This window comes from Lycium barbarum, chromosome 6 (genome assembly GCF_019175385.1).
Source record: "Lycium barbarum isolate Lr01 chromosome 6, ASM1917538v2, whole genome shotgun sequence".
NCBI classification, from domain to species: Eukaryota; Viridiplantae; Streptophyta; class Magnoliopsida; order Solanales; family Solanaceae; genus Lycium; species Lycium barbarum.
In genome coordinates, this window is record NC_083342.1 from 134,013,666 (window position 1) to 134,031,561 (window position 17,896).

At 35.3% G+C, this 17,896-nt stretch overlaps 2 protein-coding genes across 2 annotated transcripts; one reads left to right on the forward strand and one right to left on the reverse strand.

Moving 5' to 3' along the window:
- Positions 1–2,439: 2,439 nt before the first annotated feature.
- LOC132599201 (protein CHROMATIN REMODELING 35-like) lies at positions 2,440–11,314 on the forward strand. The gene is made up of 7 exons (XM_060312473.1): positions 2,440–2,683; positions 2,869–2,952; positions 4,272–4,855; positions 6,728–6,922; positions 8,411–8,569; positions 9,170–10,935; positions 11,017–11,314. Exons 2-7 carry the CDS (start codon positions 2,874–2,876, stop codon positions 11,018–11,020), a joined length of 2,787 nt encoding a protein of 928 aa, XP_060168456.1. The 5' UTR covers positions 2,440–2,683; positions 2,869–2,873; the 3' UTR covers positions 11,021–11,314.
- A 289-nt stretch (positions 11,315–11,603) lies between these two features.
- Positions 11,604–17,119, reverse strand: LOC132599202 (BEL1-like homeodomain protein 6). Its single transcript, XM_060312474.1, has 5 exons — positions 16,766–17,119; positions 15,313–16,125; positions 13,460–13,839; positions 13,272–13,332; positions 11,604–12,490 (listed from the first exon to the last, which is right to left on the reverse strand). Exons 2-5 carry the CDS (start codon positions 16,048–16,050, stop codon positions 11,861–11,863), a joined length of 1,809 nt encoding a protein of 602 aa, XP_060168457.1. The 5' UTR covers positions 16,051–16,125; positions 16,766–17,119; the 3' UTR covers positions 11,604–11,860.
- Positions 17,120–17,896: the final 777 nt, after the last annotated feature.

Consider the following 17,896-nt stretch of genomic DNA (forward strand, 5'->3'; position numbering starts at 1 on the left):
AATACTTATATATATATCCGTTTTCCAATTTTTGGAAAAAAAATTGTGGGCCCATATAGCCTAATGGATTCATTGCCACATGCGTATCAACCCATTAGAGGGAGCAATAGAATTATTGTACATCAACATACTTAAAATACAAAAGTGCTTAGAAAATCAAACAATTAAATCAATAATGATGAATTTATTGCCACATGCATATCAACCCATTAGTGGAGCAAATGAAATTATTGTACAACAACATACTTAAAATACTTTTTTTTTAAAAAGGAAATAAATAAAGTGGAACCCACCATCTCCAAGCAATATATATAAAAAAAAAAGTGAATCCCATATTAAAAAAACAAACAATGTAAAAAAAAAAAAAGAGTTCAGACTTTGTATTCGTAGCAAACACTAATATAATAAATTTTTAGATATGGAGCACAAACTACAATGTTATATTAATCGTGTTTTGAACATAATATTCCATATTGACAAAATCAAGCAATATATATAAAAAAGTGAATTCCATATTAAAAAAAACAAACAATGTAAAAAAAAAAGTGCAGACTTTATATTCATAGCAAACACTAATATAATAAAGTTTTAGATGTGGAGCACGAACCATGATGTTATATTAATCGTGTTTTGAACATAGTGTGTGTATATATATATATATATATATATATATATATATATATATATATATTATATGCATAAAAATAGTGCAAACTAATAATGTCCAAAAGGGTGGGCCCCATACTAAACAACACCAAGCAATATAAAAAATAAAAAAAAATAAAAAACTATTAGACCCATGATTCGTCATCCGTTGTCCCTTAAAAAAAAAGGTGGGGGTGGGGGGGTGGGGTGGGGGTGGGGCCTATACTAAATAACACCGAGCAATAAAAAAAAAGCAAGAAAAAAAATGGAACTCACCATCTCCAAACTCATGGAAAAAAAAAGTGGACCCCATATTATCAAAATCAAGCAATATCAAAAAAAAAAAAGAAAAAGTGAACCGCATATTAAAAAAAATATAATGTTAAAAAAAAAAGTGCAGACTTTATATTCGTAGCAAACACTAATATAATAAAGTTTTAGATACGGAGCACAAACTACAATGTTATAGTAATCGTGTTTTGAACATAGTATATGTATATATATTATATGCATAAAAATAGTACAAACTAATAATGTCCAAAAAAAAAAAAGTGCACCCCATAAAGGGTGGACCTCATACTAAACGACATCAAGCAATATAAAAAAAAAATGGATCCCACCATCTCCAAACTCACGGTAAAAAAAAGTGGACTCCATATTAACAAAATCAAGTAATATAAAAAAAAAAAAAAAAGTGAACCCCTTATTAAAAAAAAAAAAAGTAAAAAAAAAAGTGCAGACTTTGTATTCGTAGTAAACACTAATATAATAAAGTTTTAGAGACAGAGTACAAACTATAATGTTATATTAATCGTGTTTTGAACATAGTATATATATATATATATGAATAAAAATAGTGCAAATTAATAATGTCCAAAAAAAAAAGTGCACCCCCTATTAAAAAATCAAACAATATTCATGTAATTTCCAATGTATCTCATTAAGTGAATAATGATGAATTCATTATCACGTGCGTGTCAATCCATGAAATTGCTTTTCTTCAAAAAGTTAAGTAGTCAAACCATACAATTTTTTTTTTTTTTTTTATATTAGCTTGAAATCTAATCTAGATATTAAACTGTTGTATTTGCTATTCCGCCATGTCATTTATTTGTTATGTTTACTAAAATAAATATACTTAAAATATTTATATTTTAAAATAAGATAGAATTTAATTACTTTTTTATTTTTATTCTTACATTAATAAATGTGAAAAGAAATTAATGTCGTAAAAAAATAAATATATCAAACGCAGATCAAATAATGAATAAGGTAAATTAGTCAATTATAATTCTAATCGACGTTTTCTTAAAAAACCATGCAAAAGACAACATGACAAGTAAAATGAGCTAAACCGAGAATATTTACTAAAAATTAAAAAATAGTATTTCTTCGTTTAAATAAAAAATCAATTTCTACTTTGTTTTGTTTTAAACATGTAAAAGTAATTTAATAATTTGAATTAGAATTGTCCAAATCAAAATTTGATAAAAAATAATAAGTATTTTACACCTTTAAATTAATCGAATTAAAATTAAAAGTATCAACTGATGCTTAAATATTGCTATTGTTTTATCTCAAAGAGAAGAAAATAGTTTCTTTTTAAATAAATCTTCTCTTTTAAAAAATATTAATAAATTTGCTGATTTTGTGTTCATAGCAAACATTAATATAATAAAATTTTAGATACGGAGCACAAACTACAATATTATATTAATTGTGTTTTGAACATAATATATACTTTATATATATATATATACATAAATATATTATAATAAGTGTTGAGGCCAGCACGGGCATAAGGCTGTCTAGTTAGAAAAGAAAAGAGAGTCGGAGAAAAAAAAAAAAAAAAGAGAGAGAAAGGACTGTACAGTAAAAGAAGAAAAGCACAATTTTCAGCCAGGTGCCAACACCTCAACAATCAGATTCTCGTCCTACAAAACCCCTTTTTTTTGCTGGTCAAATTACATAATTTAATCTTTTTTTTGGCTTCAAATAGAGGTTATTCTTATTCACAGCTGCGTTCTACCCAAATTGGGTGAGTCTTTAATAACACATATACCACTTCAAATTTTGTTGAGTTGTGATGGGTTTTTGATCATGCATCCATTAGTATAGACTGATATGTACTGTTTGTGTTGACATTGACATGCATGTCTGGTTTCAGCTTGAAATTATTAACCCACATTGTATTGATCTTTCATCTTCTTGGTTGAATTACAGTGACAATGAACTTAGGTACTGAAGGATGGAGGAGCAACTATTCTAACCCAATGGCTAAAAGGTTACAACCTTATAGCCCTAGAGGTACATTCCCCTCATTTTTTTTAATTATTTTAAATGATGCTTTAAACTGTTTTTCCTTGAGCCGAGAATCTATCAGAAACAACCTCTCTATAGGGTAAGGTCTGCGTACACTTTACTCTCCCCAGACCCTACTTTGTGGAATTACACTGGGTATGTTGTTGTTTTTTCTTTAAAATCTGGACACATATACTATCAATACACACATGTTTAGGTCTTTTCTATGTACTCATTGAGTGGCATTAAACATGGCCTAGTTTGATTGCACCTTTGTTAATGGTAAATTAGTCAATTAATCAACAATGTCTCAACCCCAAATTAGTTGGGGTCGGCCATATAATCATCAATATGTATTTTGCTTAATTTTGGGGTGTATTCAATAGATTATTCATCTTAATTTAGCCATTTTTACGCTGGCCGTTAACTCACCACAACCCTCTCCTTTATCTGGAGACCTAGTGGAAGATCTACAGGAAGCTTACATAGACAGATTAGGAGTAAATATTTTGACTTGATTTTTACATTGAGTTTGAGGGAGAAGTGTTTACATAATACTCCTTCATTCCAATTTTATAACTCAGTTTGACATGACTAGTAGGAAAGGACTAGAAAACAAGAATTGTTCTAATAGGAGTATTTGTTATGGTTTTTGTGCTATGTTGCTCGGACTCTCCAAAAATGTTGCCGCACTTGTGTCGTGTCCTAAAAAAAATGCACCATTTTTGAAGGATTTGACATTATTTTTAAGGATCCGACACACACCCAGTGGCATTCTTGAAGAGTTCGAGCAACATAGGTTTTTGTGCACCCAATATTGACTTGTGTTTTGGGAGCATAATGTAGGTTAAGGTATATTCTTCATTTGTTCAAATTGATTTTTTTAATTTGACTTTCCCTAGAGATTAAGCGAGGAGTTGAAAATTTTAAATTATTTGTATTTGTTGAGTAAATGATAGAAGTAATTGTATAAGATCAAAGTGGATATTATCCAATGTTTTAAGTTCTCTTTACAGAGTGACTATTATTCTATAAGTGGTGGATATTTACTTCGAAATGAAGGAGTAAGAACTAGTTACTGCGCATCCCACTTAACTTTTTTGAGTTATACCAAACATATTGAGATCATCCTTTAAAAGAAGTGGACTCTAGTTTGGCACAACCCTAAAAGGAATGAAGTACAATACCAAAAGGTAGAATAGTTATGGAAACATCTGTAGTGAGTAATGCAGTTGAATTCTGATTATTCATGCATATCATATATTCCTTTGTCATCTTGTCTTCAATTTTCATGCCTCGTGATTAAACTTTTATTGGTGGAACAGATTTATTTCCTAAGGGGACAAAAAAGATGAAATTTGATGAAAGTAGAAACCAGAGTAGCCCTACTGCTGCCACTGGTTGGCGGGAAGAGTGCGAACATGAAAAGGAAAAGGTGTATTCAAGAGCGTTCAACCGCTCTGATCCTTTTGCTATTCCTGACTTGCTTGAAGTGTTAGATTCTGGGAAGTTTGGAAGTGTCACCAGAGAGATTGAGGACCTTATTGCACGGCGAATGAAGTTAGTGAACTCTTGTTTTGCAAGTGATCATTCACTTCCAAACAAACTCTTGGAATTGGAAATGAACAGTGACAAAGGGTCTTTCAAGGGAAAGCAGCCTTCCTCTGATGTGATTGACTTGGACGACGGGCAGGAAACTAACAGCCTTGCTTCAGGGCCAGTGATTCCCTATGCATGTTTTGGACCTTCAGCTGGGCCGGTGGTTATTATTGATTCAGATGATGAAGACACTCAGAAAGATACTATTTCTCCATCTCAGGGGATTCACTCTCAGAAAAACCCTATTTCTCCATTCCAAGGGATGCCCTTAAACAATGCTGTTATTGACTTCCAAGTTAAGGATTTTATGGTAAGTACATTCTAGAATGTTAAATCTTGCCTGTTGAGTTAAGCTCATGATTTAGTATAAATATGTGGAATAGGAAGTTTGAAAATACCTATATATGTGCCTAAAGATTTGAGTATTTAGACAATCTAGTGTGATGATTGAGAAAGAGACTCTCTCTAATGTATTGACAGACCAATCTATCATCGTACACCTTGCATTTGATTGAAAAGGAATTCAGAATATGTCTGGAAAATCATGAGGCGTGTTTAATATAGGATTGTTGGGAACTTTGTCAAGTGTCTGAGACAGCATGTTAAAGTTAAGTTGTCTTGAATTGTGTATCGATGTTTGCTATCCCAATAAATTCAGTTGCTATTTACATTGGATATTGAGTTCTCGTCCTACATTATGGAGGTGGTGTGAGGGTAAAGGTGCTGATACTGGGTGTGAAAGGGCATTCGCTAACTACTGCTATACAAGTCTGATGAACACCAGATCTTTATGATTCCTTGGTGATGAATACTGAGATTTTGTCCCAGTTCTCCGTGATCTTGAGCTCAGGAAATGATTTCTTTAAGACTGTTACTCTTTGATCTGTACACCTAGTAACAGACTTTTTCTTTTATGAAGGGTAAAAATTTATTCAGTAAAAAGTACCAACGAGTTACTGGACTTGTACAAAAGATATTGGTGCAAATGGCATGCTCCTTCTAAGCCTTCAAGGGGTCCATAAGTTCAACTGTTCAAGGATATCACGTATATCAGTTCATCCTTCCTACTACTCTAGCAACAAAAATTCAGAATACATTTTAAGTTAATATGAGAAATACAATCACAATCTTTAACCCTCCAAAAATCCTCCTAGTCCTTTCTACCCATATAACCCACAATACACACAATGGAATATTATTCGGTACTCGTCTAAGTCTCTTCTTACTTTTCTGTCCGTTCCAGCTACAAAGCAGTTGCTCCACATTCCTAGGCATCACCCACTGGATTCCATAAAGATTAAAGAACATATTCCCTATTTGCCAAGGCCAGATTGCAGTGAACGAAGAGATGACTAACTGATTCAACGGCCTCTTCACACATAGCACATCTGTTGCACAATTAAACCCTTTTCTTTAGATTATATTGTGTTATACTTATACAAGATCGGAAACAGCCTCTCTACCTTCCAAGGTAGAGGTAAGGTCTGTGTACACTTTACCCTCCCCAGACCCCATATTGTGGGATTTCACTGGGTATGTTGTTGTTGTTGTGTTATACAAGAGTCTAAGCTGCAACCACCCAAAACAAGTAACTTTTGGTGGAGCTAGTGTTTTCCAAATTAGATTCCAAGGCCAATTGCCGCGTCTAGGCTCATATTGTTTCAATAGTAACAAGATCGGACTGAAAGTTTTCCATTTTTTCTCCTATTCATAGGATGACTTTTCAGCACAACTTTAGGGTGCGATGTATGTATTTTTTCTATTCCCACAACCCAAGTGATCCTTAGTCCTTTTCTTACCCCCGCACCCAATACATTCATTATTTCTGACTTAGCAAAAAGGATTATCACCACAAAGCAATTGATCGTTAATCCTCCCCCTTTTGGTTCCCCCCGCTCCTAGAACCACAGAATATGTGGAGAATCTGCTTTAACTTGAGATCCTTCGGCCTTTTAGAAGGGATTCTAGGACACTTTGACACGTTCAGTTCAATAATGTTCTTTTCTCCTCTAAGCCCACTTCTCCTTCCCCTCAATAATGATATTACAGATTCTTGAAGGCCAGTCCAAAAAAATTTTGCAACCACCTTGTTTTATATATTGTTGTTTATGATTGATACAAGTTCTCTTGGGTCATTTTTATTCAGTCAGATTTCTTATGCTAATCTTTTTGAACAATCCAGGGCAGGGATTATGCTGAAAGACAGACTTCGATAGAAGCTGTAAGCCTTGCTGGGGTAGCTGAAATAGAGAAAGATAAAGGTGTTTATGTCGGTGTACAAGATGATGATGATGAGATTGATGATGGTGCCGAGCAGCCTGATGAAGGTTTGACAGACATATGGAATGAGATGTCATTTGCTCTCGAATTCTCAAAGGTACATTTGTTTGATATTGTATTCAGCTCCACAATCAAACCTTCGGTAATGTGACCCTACAGCCATGAAAACTCTCTTTGTTGCTAGATTCTTGCCACTATATTTGTGAGATTAAAGTGGGTTCTGGATAGTGTCGAGCAATTTGGGACAGAATTGATACTTCTCTGTGCAGATAGTTCTAGTTTATCAGCAGCTTTTGGGTGTTTCCATTGTTTATGTATGTATTGTTGTTTTCCTAGCTAAACTTTTAAGCCTGAGCATTGAATTTTTATAGACATATCACTTTACCAGAAAAGCTTTTGTAGTTATTTCAACCTTCAAAGGTGTGTACTGTATGCCTATATGGCCCCCCATTGTGGTAAACGTGCATTTGGGAATTTTCATTTTTTTTCCTTTGAGGGGTGACGGTGATTAAGAAATGTTTAGGTGTTAAAAGACAAAGAGAACGAAACTTCTGATACTCACTATGATGATGTGATTTATGAAATGCGTGCTGGAAATACGAATTATTATGTAAGTAGGGAATGATGGATAAGAAGAAACCGTCTAGAAGTATTCATAATAAACGAGAAATGTTGTCTGGATGACAATGAATGGGATAATGGTCTGCTTAATTTTTTGCAACTAATCACTAGGTTGTGGGATTTTACAAGAGAAGGTCATTTAGTGGAGCGGGATTGACTTTGCTCAGAAGATGTAAAGGCAGAATACTTGTTCAACTAAAACCTGCATATTTGTAGGTCCAACGGAAATTAGTTCCTTATTCACTTATAAGAAATTTCTCTTGAGCCGAGGGTCTTTCGGAAACAGCCTCCCTATCTTCCGAGATAGGGGTAAGGTCTGCGTACACTTTACCTCCCCAGACCCCACATTGTGGGATTTCACTAGGTATGTTGTTGTATTCACTTATATGAAATTATTGATATTTATGATATGTAGTTGATGAATCACGAAGATATCATTTGTAATGAGTTTTATATTATGCAGTAAGTCGGGCAAATTAATGATTGCCGAACCACTGACTACATAGGTTAGTTGGACTTTAATCGTATAAGGAAATTGGTAAAGTGCATAAGGAAAACCTTAAAAGCTGGCTATTTTGTAAATTTTCCTCAATTTGCTCCTTTTTTTTTAAATCAATTTTTTTGTTTTGTTGGAGCAAACTTGATGGCTGATACTGAACTTCTTATAGAGTAAAAAGATGCCTGCCCTCTATTATGTTTGGTTAGAGAATACCTGTCGAGAGAAGTTTGTGAAAACATGAATGGAAAGAAATGGTTGAATCAAGCATATCAAAGACAAACATGAAGCATCAATATGGCCCAAATATGTAAAGAATTATTCTCTGAAATTTTTTGAATTCATTTTTGTCAAATTGCTTCAATGACGCATCAATTTTGCCTGTTTGTATATCTAAATTGTTTCTTTCCTGGCCATCAGATATTCTATGTTATGTTAATATTTGAAGTCTGTTGCTTGTAAAAATAGGATGTTGCTGCTGAACCTTCATCGGATGAGCATACAGTTGAAGAGGAGGACGAGTGCGATCATTCCTTCATCTTGAAAGATGATATTGGTTATGTGTGTCGTATATGTGGAGTCATTAAGAGAAGCATTGAAACCATCATAGAATTTCAGTATTCGAAGGTTCGGCTGTCAATTCCTGGTCATGTTTTGCTTTGGATCTTGTTCTTTACATCTTTTAGAAGCTTGGAAAAAAATTAGTACATTGATCATGATTATTCTGTTAACTGTTTTTCTTTTGTAGCTAAACCATCTGAACTGCTGTTGACCTTGATATTAAGTTGTGTAACACCTATCATGTGGTGTCACCTTAGTTTATTGCCGTCTTAGATGAATGTTTTTGACTTAGGAATAAATGTTGGGCTAGAACTGAAAGTATTACTGTGTCCAAAGAGTGCACATTTTGTTTGGTATTCTCATTCACTTGAAAATGGAACTTCTAATACTTTTAGATACTACATCAGTAGGAAATGAATGATGATTTGTTACTAAAAGTAGAAATTGTATGGCTTCTTTCACAACTGATATGGGTTTTGAACAAGAATTTTCTGGGAGGTGGTTAAGTTATCAAACGCTTTGGTTAGCTCAATGCTGTGACCCCGTCTTAACAAGTCTTGAGGTAACATTTTGGGCAGGTTTAATACAAATCATCGACTTAATTAGATGTCTTTTATTTTAAGTATCTGGAATTATTTTCAAGGACATAGTTTGCATTTTTAACAGGCTGCCAGGAGTACAAGAACATATCACTATGAAGGTCGGTCAGTAAAGGATATAGGGCCTGGTGAACTCTTTCCTGATGGCATCATTTCATCTGATGACATTGATATGACTGGAATTTGTGTTCATCCAAGACACAGGAAACAGATGAAATCTCACCAAGTTGACGGATTTAATTTTCTTGTTAGCAACTTGTTGAGAGATAAAGGAGGCTGTATCATGGCTCATGCCCCTGGATCTGGCAAGACTTTCATGATAATCAGCTTCCTACAAAGCTTCATGGCTAATAATGATAGAGCTAGGCCTTTGGTGGTGTTACCTAAAGGAATCTTGGCTATCTGGAAGAAAGAGTTCTTGAGGTGGCAGGTGGATGAAATTCCCCTCTATGACTTCTACTCAGTAAAAGCAGATAATAGATCTCAACAATTGGAAGTTCTGAAGCAATGGTCACAGGAAAGAAGTGTTCTGTTTCTAGGCTATAAGCAGTTCTCAACAATTGTGTGCGACAATGTTGGTAGTACGACTGCAGCTGCTTGTCAGGAGATTTTGCTGAAGTGCCCGTCAATTCTCATTCTTGATGAAGGGCACACTCCGCGGAACCAAGACACTGATATTTTGACTTCACTTGAGAAGGTTCAGACACGACTGAAGGTGGTGCTTTCTGGCACATTATACCAAAATCATGTTCAAGAGGTCTTTAACATTCTGAACCTGGTGCGTCCAAAATTTCTCAAGATGGAAACATCCAAAAACATTAAAAGGACAATCCTAAGCAAAGTGGCCAGCTCAGGTAGAAGGAACCTCCTGAAGAGAAGTAGTGACAATGATTTTTATGACCTGGTGGAGCATACACTGTTAAAGGATGACAATTTCTCAAGGAAGAGCACTGTCATACATGGTCTGCGGGCAATGACCGAAAAAGTGCTTCATTACTACAAGGGAGATTTCCTCGAAGAACTTCCAGGATTGGTGGATTACACTGTCCTTCTAAAGCTCCATCCTAAGCAGAAATGTGAAGTTGCAGAGCTGAAGAAACTGGGAAGAAAGTTCAAAATAAGTGCTGAAGGAAGTGCATTGTATGTGCACCCACAATTGAAGAGCCTCTCAAGAAACTGTTCTGTTAAAGATAGAGTTGATGAGGAAAAGATTGATATGCTATTAGAGAATTTGGAGTTGAGGGAAGGAGTAAAGGCCAAATTTTACCTGAATCTGCTGCAGTTGTGTGAATCAAAAGGTGAGAAAATGCTAGTGTTTAGCCAGTACCTCTTGCCTTTGAAATTCTTGGAGAGGTTGACTGTTAGGACTAAAGGTTACAGTCTGGGAAAGGAAATGTTTATGATCACCGGTGATTCAGACTCGGATAGCAGGGAGTCTTCAATGGAGAGATTTAACACTTCAGCGGATGCTCGTGTTTTCTTTGGTTCAATTAAGGCATGTGGTGAAGGAATATCACTTGTCGGTGCATCACGGATTATCATATTGGATGTGCATCTCAACCCATCAGTAACCCGTCAAGCAATAGGACGTGCATTCCGACCAGGCCAGGAGAAGAAAGTATTCACTTACAGATTGGTGGCCTCAGAATCACCTGAGGAGGAAGATCATGAAACTTGTTTTAAAAAGGAGTCTATTGCAAAGTTATGGTTCGAGTGGAGTGAAAATTATGCTCAGCCCGATTTTGAGATGGAGACTGTCGATATCAACAACTGTGAAGATTTGTTCATGGAATCATCACGTCTTAATGAAGATGTGGTGGCTCTGTACAAAAGGTCAGTGAGAACTACTTCCTTCTGGTGAATAATTTCTATGGTATTTTGACTAGTGTTTCTGATTTCTTTCTTCATTTTCAGGTAGATAGTAATTGAGAAGTATCAACAGCTCATCAAGTGCAGATGTGGTCATCTAATATATGGTGGATTTTGCAAATGAAGGCTTTAGAAATCTGACAGGAAATGCTGTGTTATTTGCAGACTGCTTGTTAAATATCTGACAATTAGTTTTATCCAGAATATGTCAAAGTTCAAACTGATTGTAAATATTTTTCCATTTCCAAGACTTCTTCTTTTGTGCAACTCCCTTCAATGTGAATCCTCTTTAGGGTTATTCTGTAAAAGATGTTAGAGATAAATCTGAAAGGAAATTAGTAGACCTACACTTCCACCGGGGTTTCTTTGCTATCGCTCCCCCGGTATTATTGTTGTTATTTTGCGCCTCGAGGACTTGTTTTGAATTATGCAGTCGATTAAGCTTGGTTAGCAGAATAAGTCTGGAACATAGAGATCTATCACTATGAAATCTTACCCCTAATCCTACTGCTGAACAGTGAAAATAAAAGGCTTGGTATGAAGCTGGCGTTCAAACTTCTGCTAAAGGATAAAAAGAAGAGATTACATAGGACTAGGCGGAGGCTAAGAGATTAGAAAATGTATGCAACAAATTCCAACTGAACAACACCAATTACGCTTCAATCTCAAGCAGTTGGGATTGGCTATAGAACAAATTCCAACATACCTTTACAGACTTTACAAATTTAATAAGTTGGGAAACTTCCCATCCAATATTTTGCTATATTACAACAGTGATTTAATGAGACTGTTACTGTAAGCTTCAAACTAACCACCCAATGGAAGACGAATGCTTGTTGGATGTTGTCAAAACTTGCAGTTTAATTCTACCTCACATCATGCTACAAAATCATGTAGCAGATGGTAGGAGCCAAAATGGATGCTGCCTGTTCCCGGAATCCAAACAGTTGAATTCTGCTGTTTCAGGGACCATAGTAGTAGGTGTTGTACTATATATATCATCTGCCCTTAATGGTACATAACTAACGTGACTCTCGATGGACATCGGTAGGTTGCTTCCTTCACCTTGCTGCAACCCCAATGTAAGTGAAACTCCATTGGGAAGTACATTTGCACTTCCAAAACTACCAAATTCCGAGAATCTGTTACTGTTTTGAACAAATGCGTCCTGGACAAGGGTGCAATTATCTATAGCAGGCAGGGGTTCGTCTCTTTGATTTTCCATTCCAGATTGACTTTGAGTTTCTGCATTATTTGCTCCCTCCATTTCTACATCAGCTACATGGTTAGATTTTGACCCCAAGATTTGGCCACTACTATTGTAATGCTCAAATTCTGAGGTTGCATTGTGGTGCAATTCTTCTCTTCCTTCAACTTTTGAGTCTTTTGTTGCAACTCTGGGAGCAACCTCTGATGAAGAATTTGAGTCTATTTCAGCATCGCCAGCTTCTTCTTTGTACATTTCCTCAACCATGGGTTTCCAAAGGCGCACCCGTGCATTTATGAACCAATTTGAGACCTGAGGCACGACACCAGTTCGACAACGAATATTGAGCCAGAATCAGACGTCCATTAACACAATTAAACCAAATGCATACTATTTTTGAACCAAATGAACAATTTTTCAGAAACTACAGACACTGTTCAGCGCATGAAAGTTTTCCTGACCAAATTTAAGAACACTGAGTTACTGCACTGATGCAGGAAGGAGCCCTCTGCCACGGGGACTCACATGGTTCAGTTGACCTAAAATTTAAGAACTCCTTTTAAGTAAACATCTAGTAAGTTCAAACTTAAAACCAACCATTCTTGATAAACGACCGTCCTTAGTCCAATAAACGTAACATTTACACAAACTTAGCATTTTACTGTGGCTCATGGTAAGAAAAGTGAAGTTTCAACATGTGTAGTTACTTCTTTCACCTGGATGATCTCTAGAGAATAAACACTTTTCATGAACAAAATATATGGCTCCAGTTTCCTGAACATCCTTAAAGTTAACCCCATGTATGCGATAATACAGGTGCCTAAGTTCTGTAGGTCCCAAATAGTATAAATGTATTCACTAAAGTAAGACTAACGGAAAATGTTCCAGATGCAAAAATACACGTGCTGAAGGAAAAATGCCATCTGAAGATCAATAATAAGCCTAGAGGCACTGTCTTAGCGAGTCTTCACAGATCGATTTTGCTCATTGTTATAGTTGTAGAATAATTCTTTTGAAGAAACAAAAGCAGCCATTTTTTGGCTTCAACAAAGACTAATATATCTTAGCATATACAGTTAGAAAGATCTTATACCTGACTTCTCGTTAAACCAGTTTGCCTTGCTAGCATAATTTTGTCAGAATCTTTCGGGTAGCTGGAAAAGAGAAACAATTACAAATTAGATAACCAACGTTCTCTTTCGGGGATAAATTGGATGACTGAAGTCTCCTAAGAAAAGTTTAACAGTGCCTACGAAATGCTGTATGAATTAATCAACTTACGGATGAAGAAAGTGCTCAAAAAGCCAAGCACGCAAAATTGAAACAGAGTTTTCAGGCAAACCCCTTTGAGGCCTCCAGGCATGTTGTTGCATCATACCAAGCTGCTGCAGGGCTCTCTGCTGTCTAATATGCTGATCCACAAAACGCAGGCGTGATATTCCAACCGCTTTGCTGTTTTCTGAACCATCTTGCTCTCCAAGACTTCTTCGTGATGCTCGAATCTGATCACAGATTGCATCGCGCAAGCAACGGAAGTGACGGGAAATTGTCTGGAGAGCAAGAGCTGTGTATGGCTTAGCTGCTCCATCTCCAGCTACCACATCAAATGATGAGACCACTATTTGCATCTGATGATAATATTGTCGGTACCTTCTATCAATCTGTGACAATACACCATAATTCAATTTCCACTATATTCAAATCACAGGTGGCTGAAGAGACAAACTGGTTAAGTTCCCGAATTCATAGTCTTCAAGGCACTATGCTCAGATAGAAGAGGTACCATATATCGTAGCAGCTAAGCAAGAGTGAGAATAAGCAGAATCATTTTGTGCAAATATATGCAATCAAAACTTTCTTACTTTCTTGACATATTCGCTCCTAATTACAAATCTAGACTCGTACGAGAAAAAAGTGAAGGAAGAATCTACATTCAGGAATAATACTTGCTACGAAGGTATAAACTACATCCTTGTTGTGAACTCATATGAACATCAGTATCATTCATAAAATTAATTACTACTCCCTCTGTCCCATTTTAACTGTCGTTTTTTTCTTTAGGAATTCAAGACTAAAGTTGACAATTGTTTCCAACTATACACTTAACAATAAGAAGTATGCACAATATTTAAGAGGAAAAATCAGTCTTACTTCGTATGTATTGTTTTCTTAATGGGCTGAAAAGAGCTAAGGCAACAATTAAAATGGGACGGAGGGAGTAGAAACTCTATCAATATTGGATGAGTCAAAAAGAAGGATGTCAATGTACTCGAAATGCCCTTCATTAACTGAACACAAATAATCATTATCCTACACTAGGAACTGACTTTTTACCAAAGATAGATACATACAACACCATGGTATCACTCATGTTTCCATCACGTGCTCAAGAAACTGAACATTTTTCAGGCCTTTCCACAAATTTATGCCACTGATATTAGCTACCAAGCTACACATATAATGGCATTCTAGCAACAGAAAGAAAAAGAGGGAGGCAAAAAGAGGACAAGAAATGACTACAGCTGCTTTTGAATTAACAGTTCATTAGTTCAAATTTCTTCAACCATCATTGTCAACATGGACAGATGAATCTGAGGACCAAGATTATATCTTGTATTACTGCAGTTAACAACAACAACAACATACCCAGCATAATCCCACCAGGTGGGGTCTGGGAAAGGTAGAGTGTACACAGACCTTACCCTTACCTTGTAAAGGTAGAGAAGCCATTCACTCGAAACATAGTAATGATACTATTATAACAGTTTACTCTCTATTATTACCAAATTCATGGAAAATATATTTACGAAGAGCTTTCTAAATGCTGTCTGGAAGTCGAAGTTCCATCAGATAAGAAGCTTTATTCATCGTAATTTCTTCGGTCACATAGTAATATATCAAAAGAAGCACATATAATTCAGTTAAAGGTCCTCTTGGACAAGTTATTCAATGGAAAGTTAAATGCCCTGCTGCCTACTTTGACTCCTTTTAAGCAATTATCAATTTAAAAAAAAATAAAAAAAAATTGGGATGTAGAGGATTAAAACCCTAGACTAATCAGCAAATACGTGCCACAAGAACACTTGAAAACCAACAAAATTGATACACAAAATACTAATTTCCATGAGTCATACCTCATCCAGCATTGATAAAAGCTTGGTCAGTTTGTTCTGCACTTCTTGCTTCTCGGTAACTGATAGTTCACTTTGGTTGTTTTTCGACTCATGAGAAGGATCTGATGATTTATTTTTTGAGTCCTCATCAGACTCTCTGGAATCCTTTGTCAACTCTTTCTTAGAATTTTGCTCTTTGATAGCCTTTCTGACGCTAACAACCTCATCAAGCAAATATTGAGCTGCTTTCAAATACTTTGAGTTGGGAATGGTCCTTCCAATACTCAACGTACCATATGTAGAACTATACCCTTTCATAGCATCCGAGTTGTGAAAGTCCGGAGGCAAATAATCTGCATTTCTTTGTTGTTTTGATTGGGAACTATCATCATCTATGAATGACACAGTAAAACCACCACCTTGGTTAGGATTCTGAGATTGGACATGTGAAATTCCAATTCCGGATGGTATATTTGAGCCAAGACTGAGGGAAAAATCGTGAATTCCCATCCGCGATGCTCCAAGATTCGATAATATTTCCTGTTGTGATGTTGGTGGGATATCGATGCAGCTGTTTTGTTGGTGGGAAGTACCGGTCAACATATCTGAATATGCCCCAGAAGAGGAATAGTTCATGAACACCATCATGTTTTCTGGAGCATTTGAAGCTTCTGAATAAGAACCAGGCAAAGATTGCCTAAAATATTGAAATGTTTCAGCATCTCTTTGATTGTTTGGACTAGGAATATAAGTTGCCATCCTTGGTAATTTCTCGATAACTTTTTTACTTGAAGATGAATAATTATTGAGTTACAACTATCCAATTACAGTCTCCTGCAGAAAGTTAAGATATCATTGACACGAAAATGACAAGCACTGTGGCACTAAACTACGCAGAAACATGAAATTAATTAGTTAACATATCGGTTGAACTCTTATCGAAGTTTTAGTGCAGTTCACAAATTTCAAACTCTAGGAGGATGATACCTAAACATGATCAAAGACGTGACGAATATCAAACTTCAAAAGCTGTTGCAACTGCTGCACATGTTTAATCTATATATGTTTCACTTTTACATGGTCTCTTCAAGAAAATTAAAGTGATTTCAGTTTTCGACTCAACCTAAATTCAAAATCAACTCAAACATTAATAATGACCAATAACTTATTGAAGCAACCATCTTTCCCAGTGCTTATACCTTCCAAAACAAAAAATGCATACCAAAAAGTTGAGAATCCATTAAAAGAAACAATACGCTGTAACAGATAATTTGTTCTGAACCCATTCAATATTAAAACTCAGCAGCAACCACTTCCCAATAATAGTCACATGAAAGTAGCAAACTGGGAATTACTGTTTACAATTATGTATCTGTTTTCTTCTTTACTGCCTGCTGACAAGAATCCATTTGTTTTAGAGAAGATAGGAACAAAGTCAAAGTAAAGAAATTTATTTAGTATAATAATCTTTTACCTGAAAACCTGCAAAATCTGTGTCTTCTCTGGGGAACAGCAAAGCTTGGATCGACCAAAAAATGATTTCTTGAAAGCAAAAACTCTGATCCCTATACTCAAATATCAACTCTTTTTCTAGGTCTCAGGCATAACAAAGTCAATATGACCAAGAAATAAGAAAATCCAAAGACCCAAGAAATTAAAAAAATATTTAATGCTCCTAAGTAGTAGTACAAGAAATCATCACTCTTGTAGTACTTTTCTTACTTATCATATATTCTCTATCCATCATTTTATCTATTCACACGTGAGAGTTGCACGCAACCATACAAAATATCACACGTGTACACATCTCTTTCCACTTTGTTTCTCTCTCTATATCTACATGAAAGCTACAACAAATGTCCTCTTTTTTTTTCTTTTTAGAACTGAAAAGAAACTTTCCCATGAAAAATCATAAGCTTTCACTTTCAATCTCTATCTTTTTCTTTAATAGGGTTTTTATCCTTCAACTTCTTTGTTGTTGCAGTTGTTGTTGTTGTTACTTGATAATTCTTAGTATCTTGAATTATTTAGTTTATTTTTTAATGTTTGGTCAAGGAGTGCAATCTCTAACTACCAGTTGGTACGTAGACCTAAAACTAAACCTGCCCTAGCTTCTTTGTTTTATCTTCTTTTTTTAAGTTTCTGTTTTCTTACTCCTCAACTTCTGTTATGTTCCTCTCATCTTAAGCATGTTATGGAAGGTTTGTTTTGTTGCAATATCCACCATACATGACTTCCCACAATTTTTTTTTTTTGGTAACTATATTCCAACCACTGGATCGGCTTCCAGATTCATGACGCGTAGGATTATTAAAAGATACCTATCAAGACTTTTTCTATTCACAAACTCTAACTTGGATCACTAATTAATGGCGGAACGATCTCATCCATCTTATCTAAGCATTAATGTTGTGTATTTTGTTTCAAAAAATTCAACAAATTAAGGTCCTATATGTGAAAAATATGTTTTTCTAGTGAGGTCATTTAAATTTTAACTTTTGATACATATGATGCTACTTTTGCAATTAATATTTCAATTGTTATTTTAATATTTTTCTTTTACAAGTTAAAAGAAATTATTTCAGCATAAGTTTTAAAATACCTG

Coding starts and splice junctions, on each gene's coding strand:
- LOC132599202 (XM_060312474.1), bottom strand. CDS start 16,050: ATGGCAACTTATATTCCTAGTCCAAACAATCAAAGAGATGCTGAAACA. Junction 13,840..15,312: donor TTTTATCAATGCTGGATGAG/GTATGACTCATG, acceptor GTATTGTCACAG/ATTGATAGAAGGTACCGACA. Junction 12,491..13,271: donor CTGGTTTAACGAGAAGTCAG/GTATAAGATCTT, acceptor GTCGTGCCTCAG/GTCTCAAATTGGTTCATAAA.
- LOC132599201 (XM_060312473.1), top strand. CDS start 2,874: ATGAACTTAGGTACTGAAGGATGGAGGAGCAACTATTCTAACCCAATG. Junction 6,923..8,410: donor TTGCTCTCGAATTCTCAAAG/GTACATTTGTTT, acceptor TTGTAAAAATAG/GATGTTGCTGCTGAACCTTC. Junction 8,570..9,169: donor TAGAATTTCAGTATTCGAAG/GTTCGGCTGTCA, acceptor CATTTTTAACAG/GCTGCCAGGAGTACAAGAAC.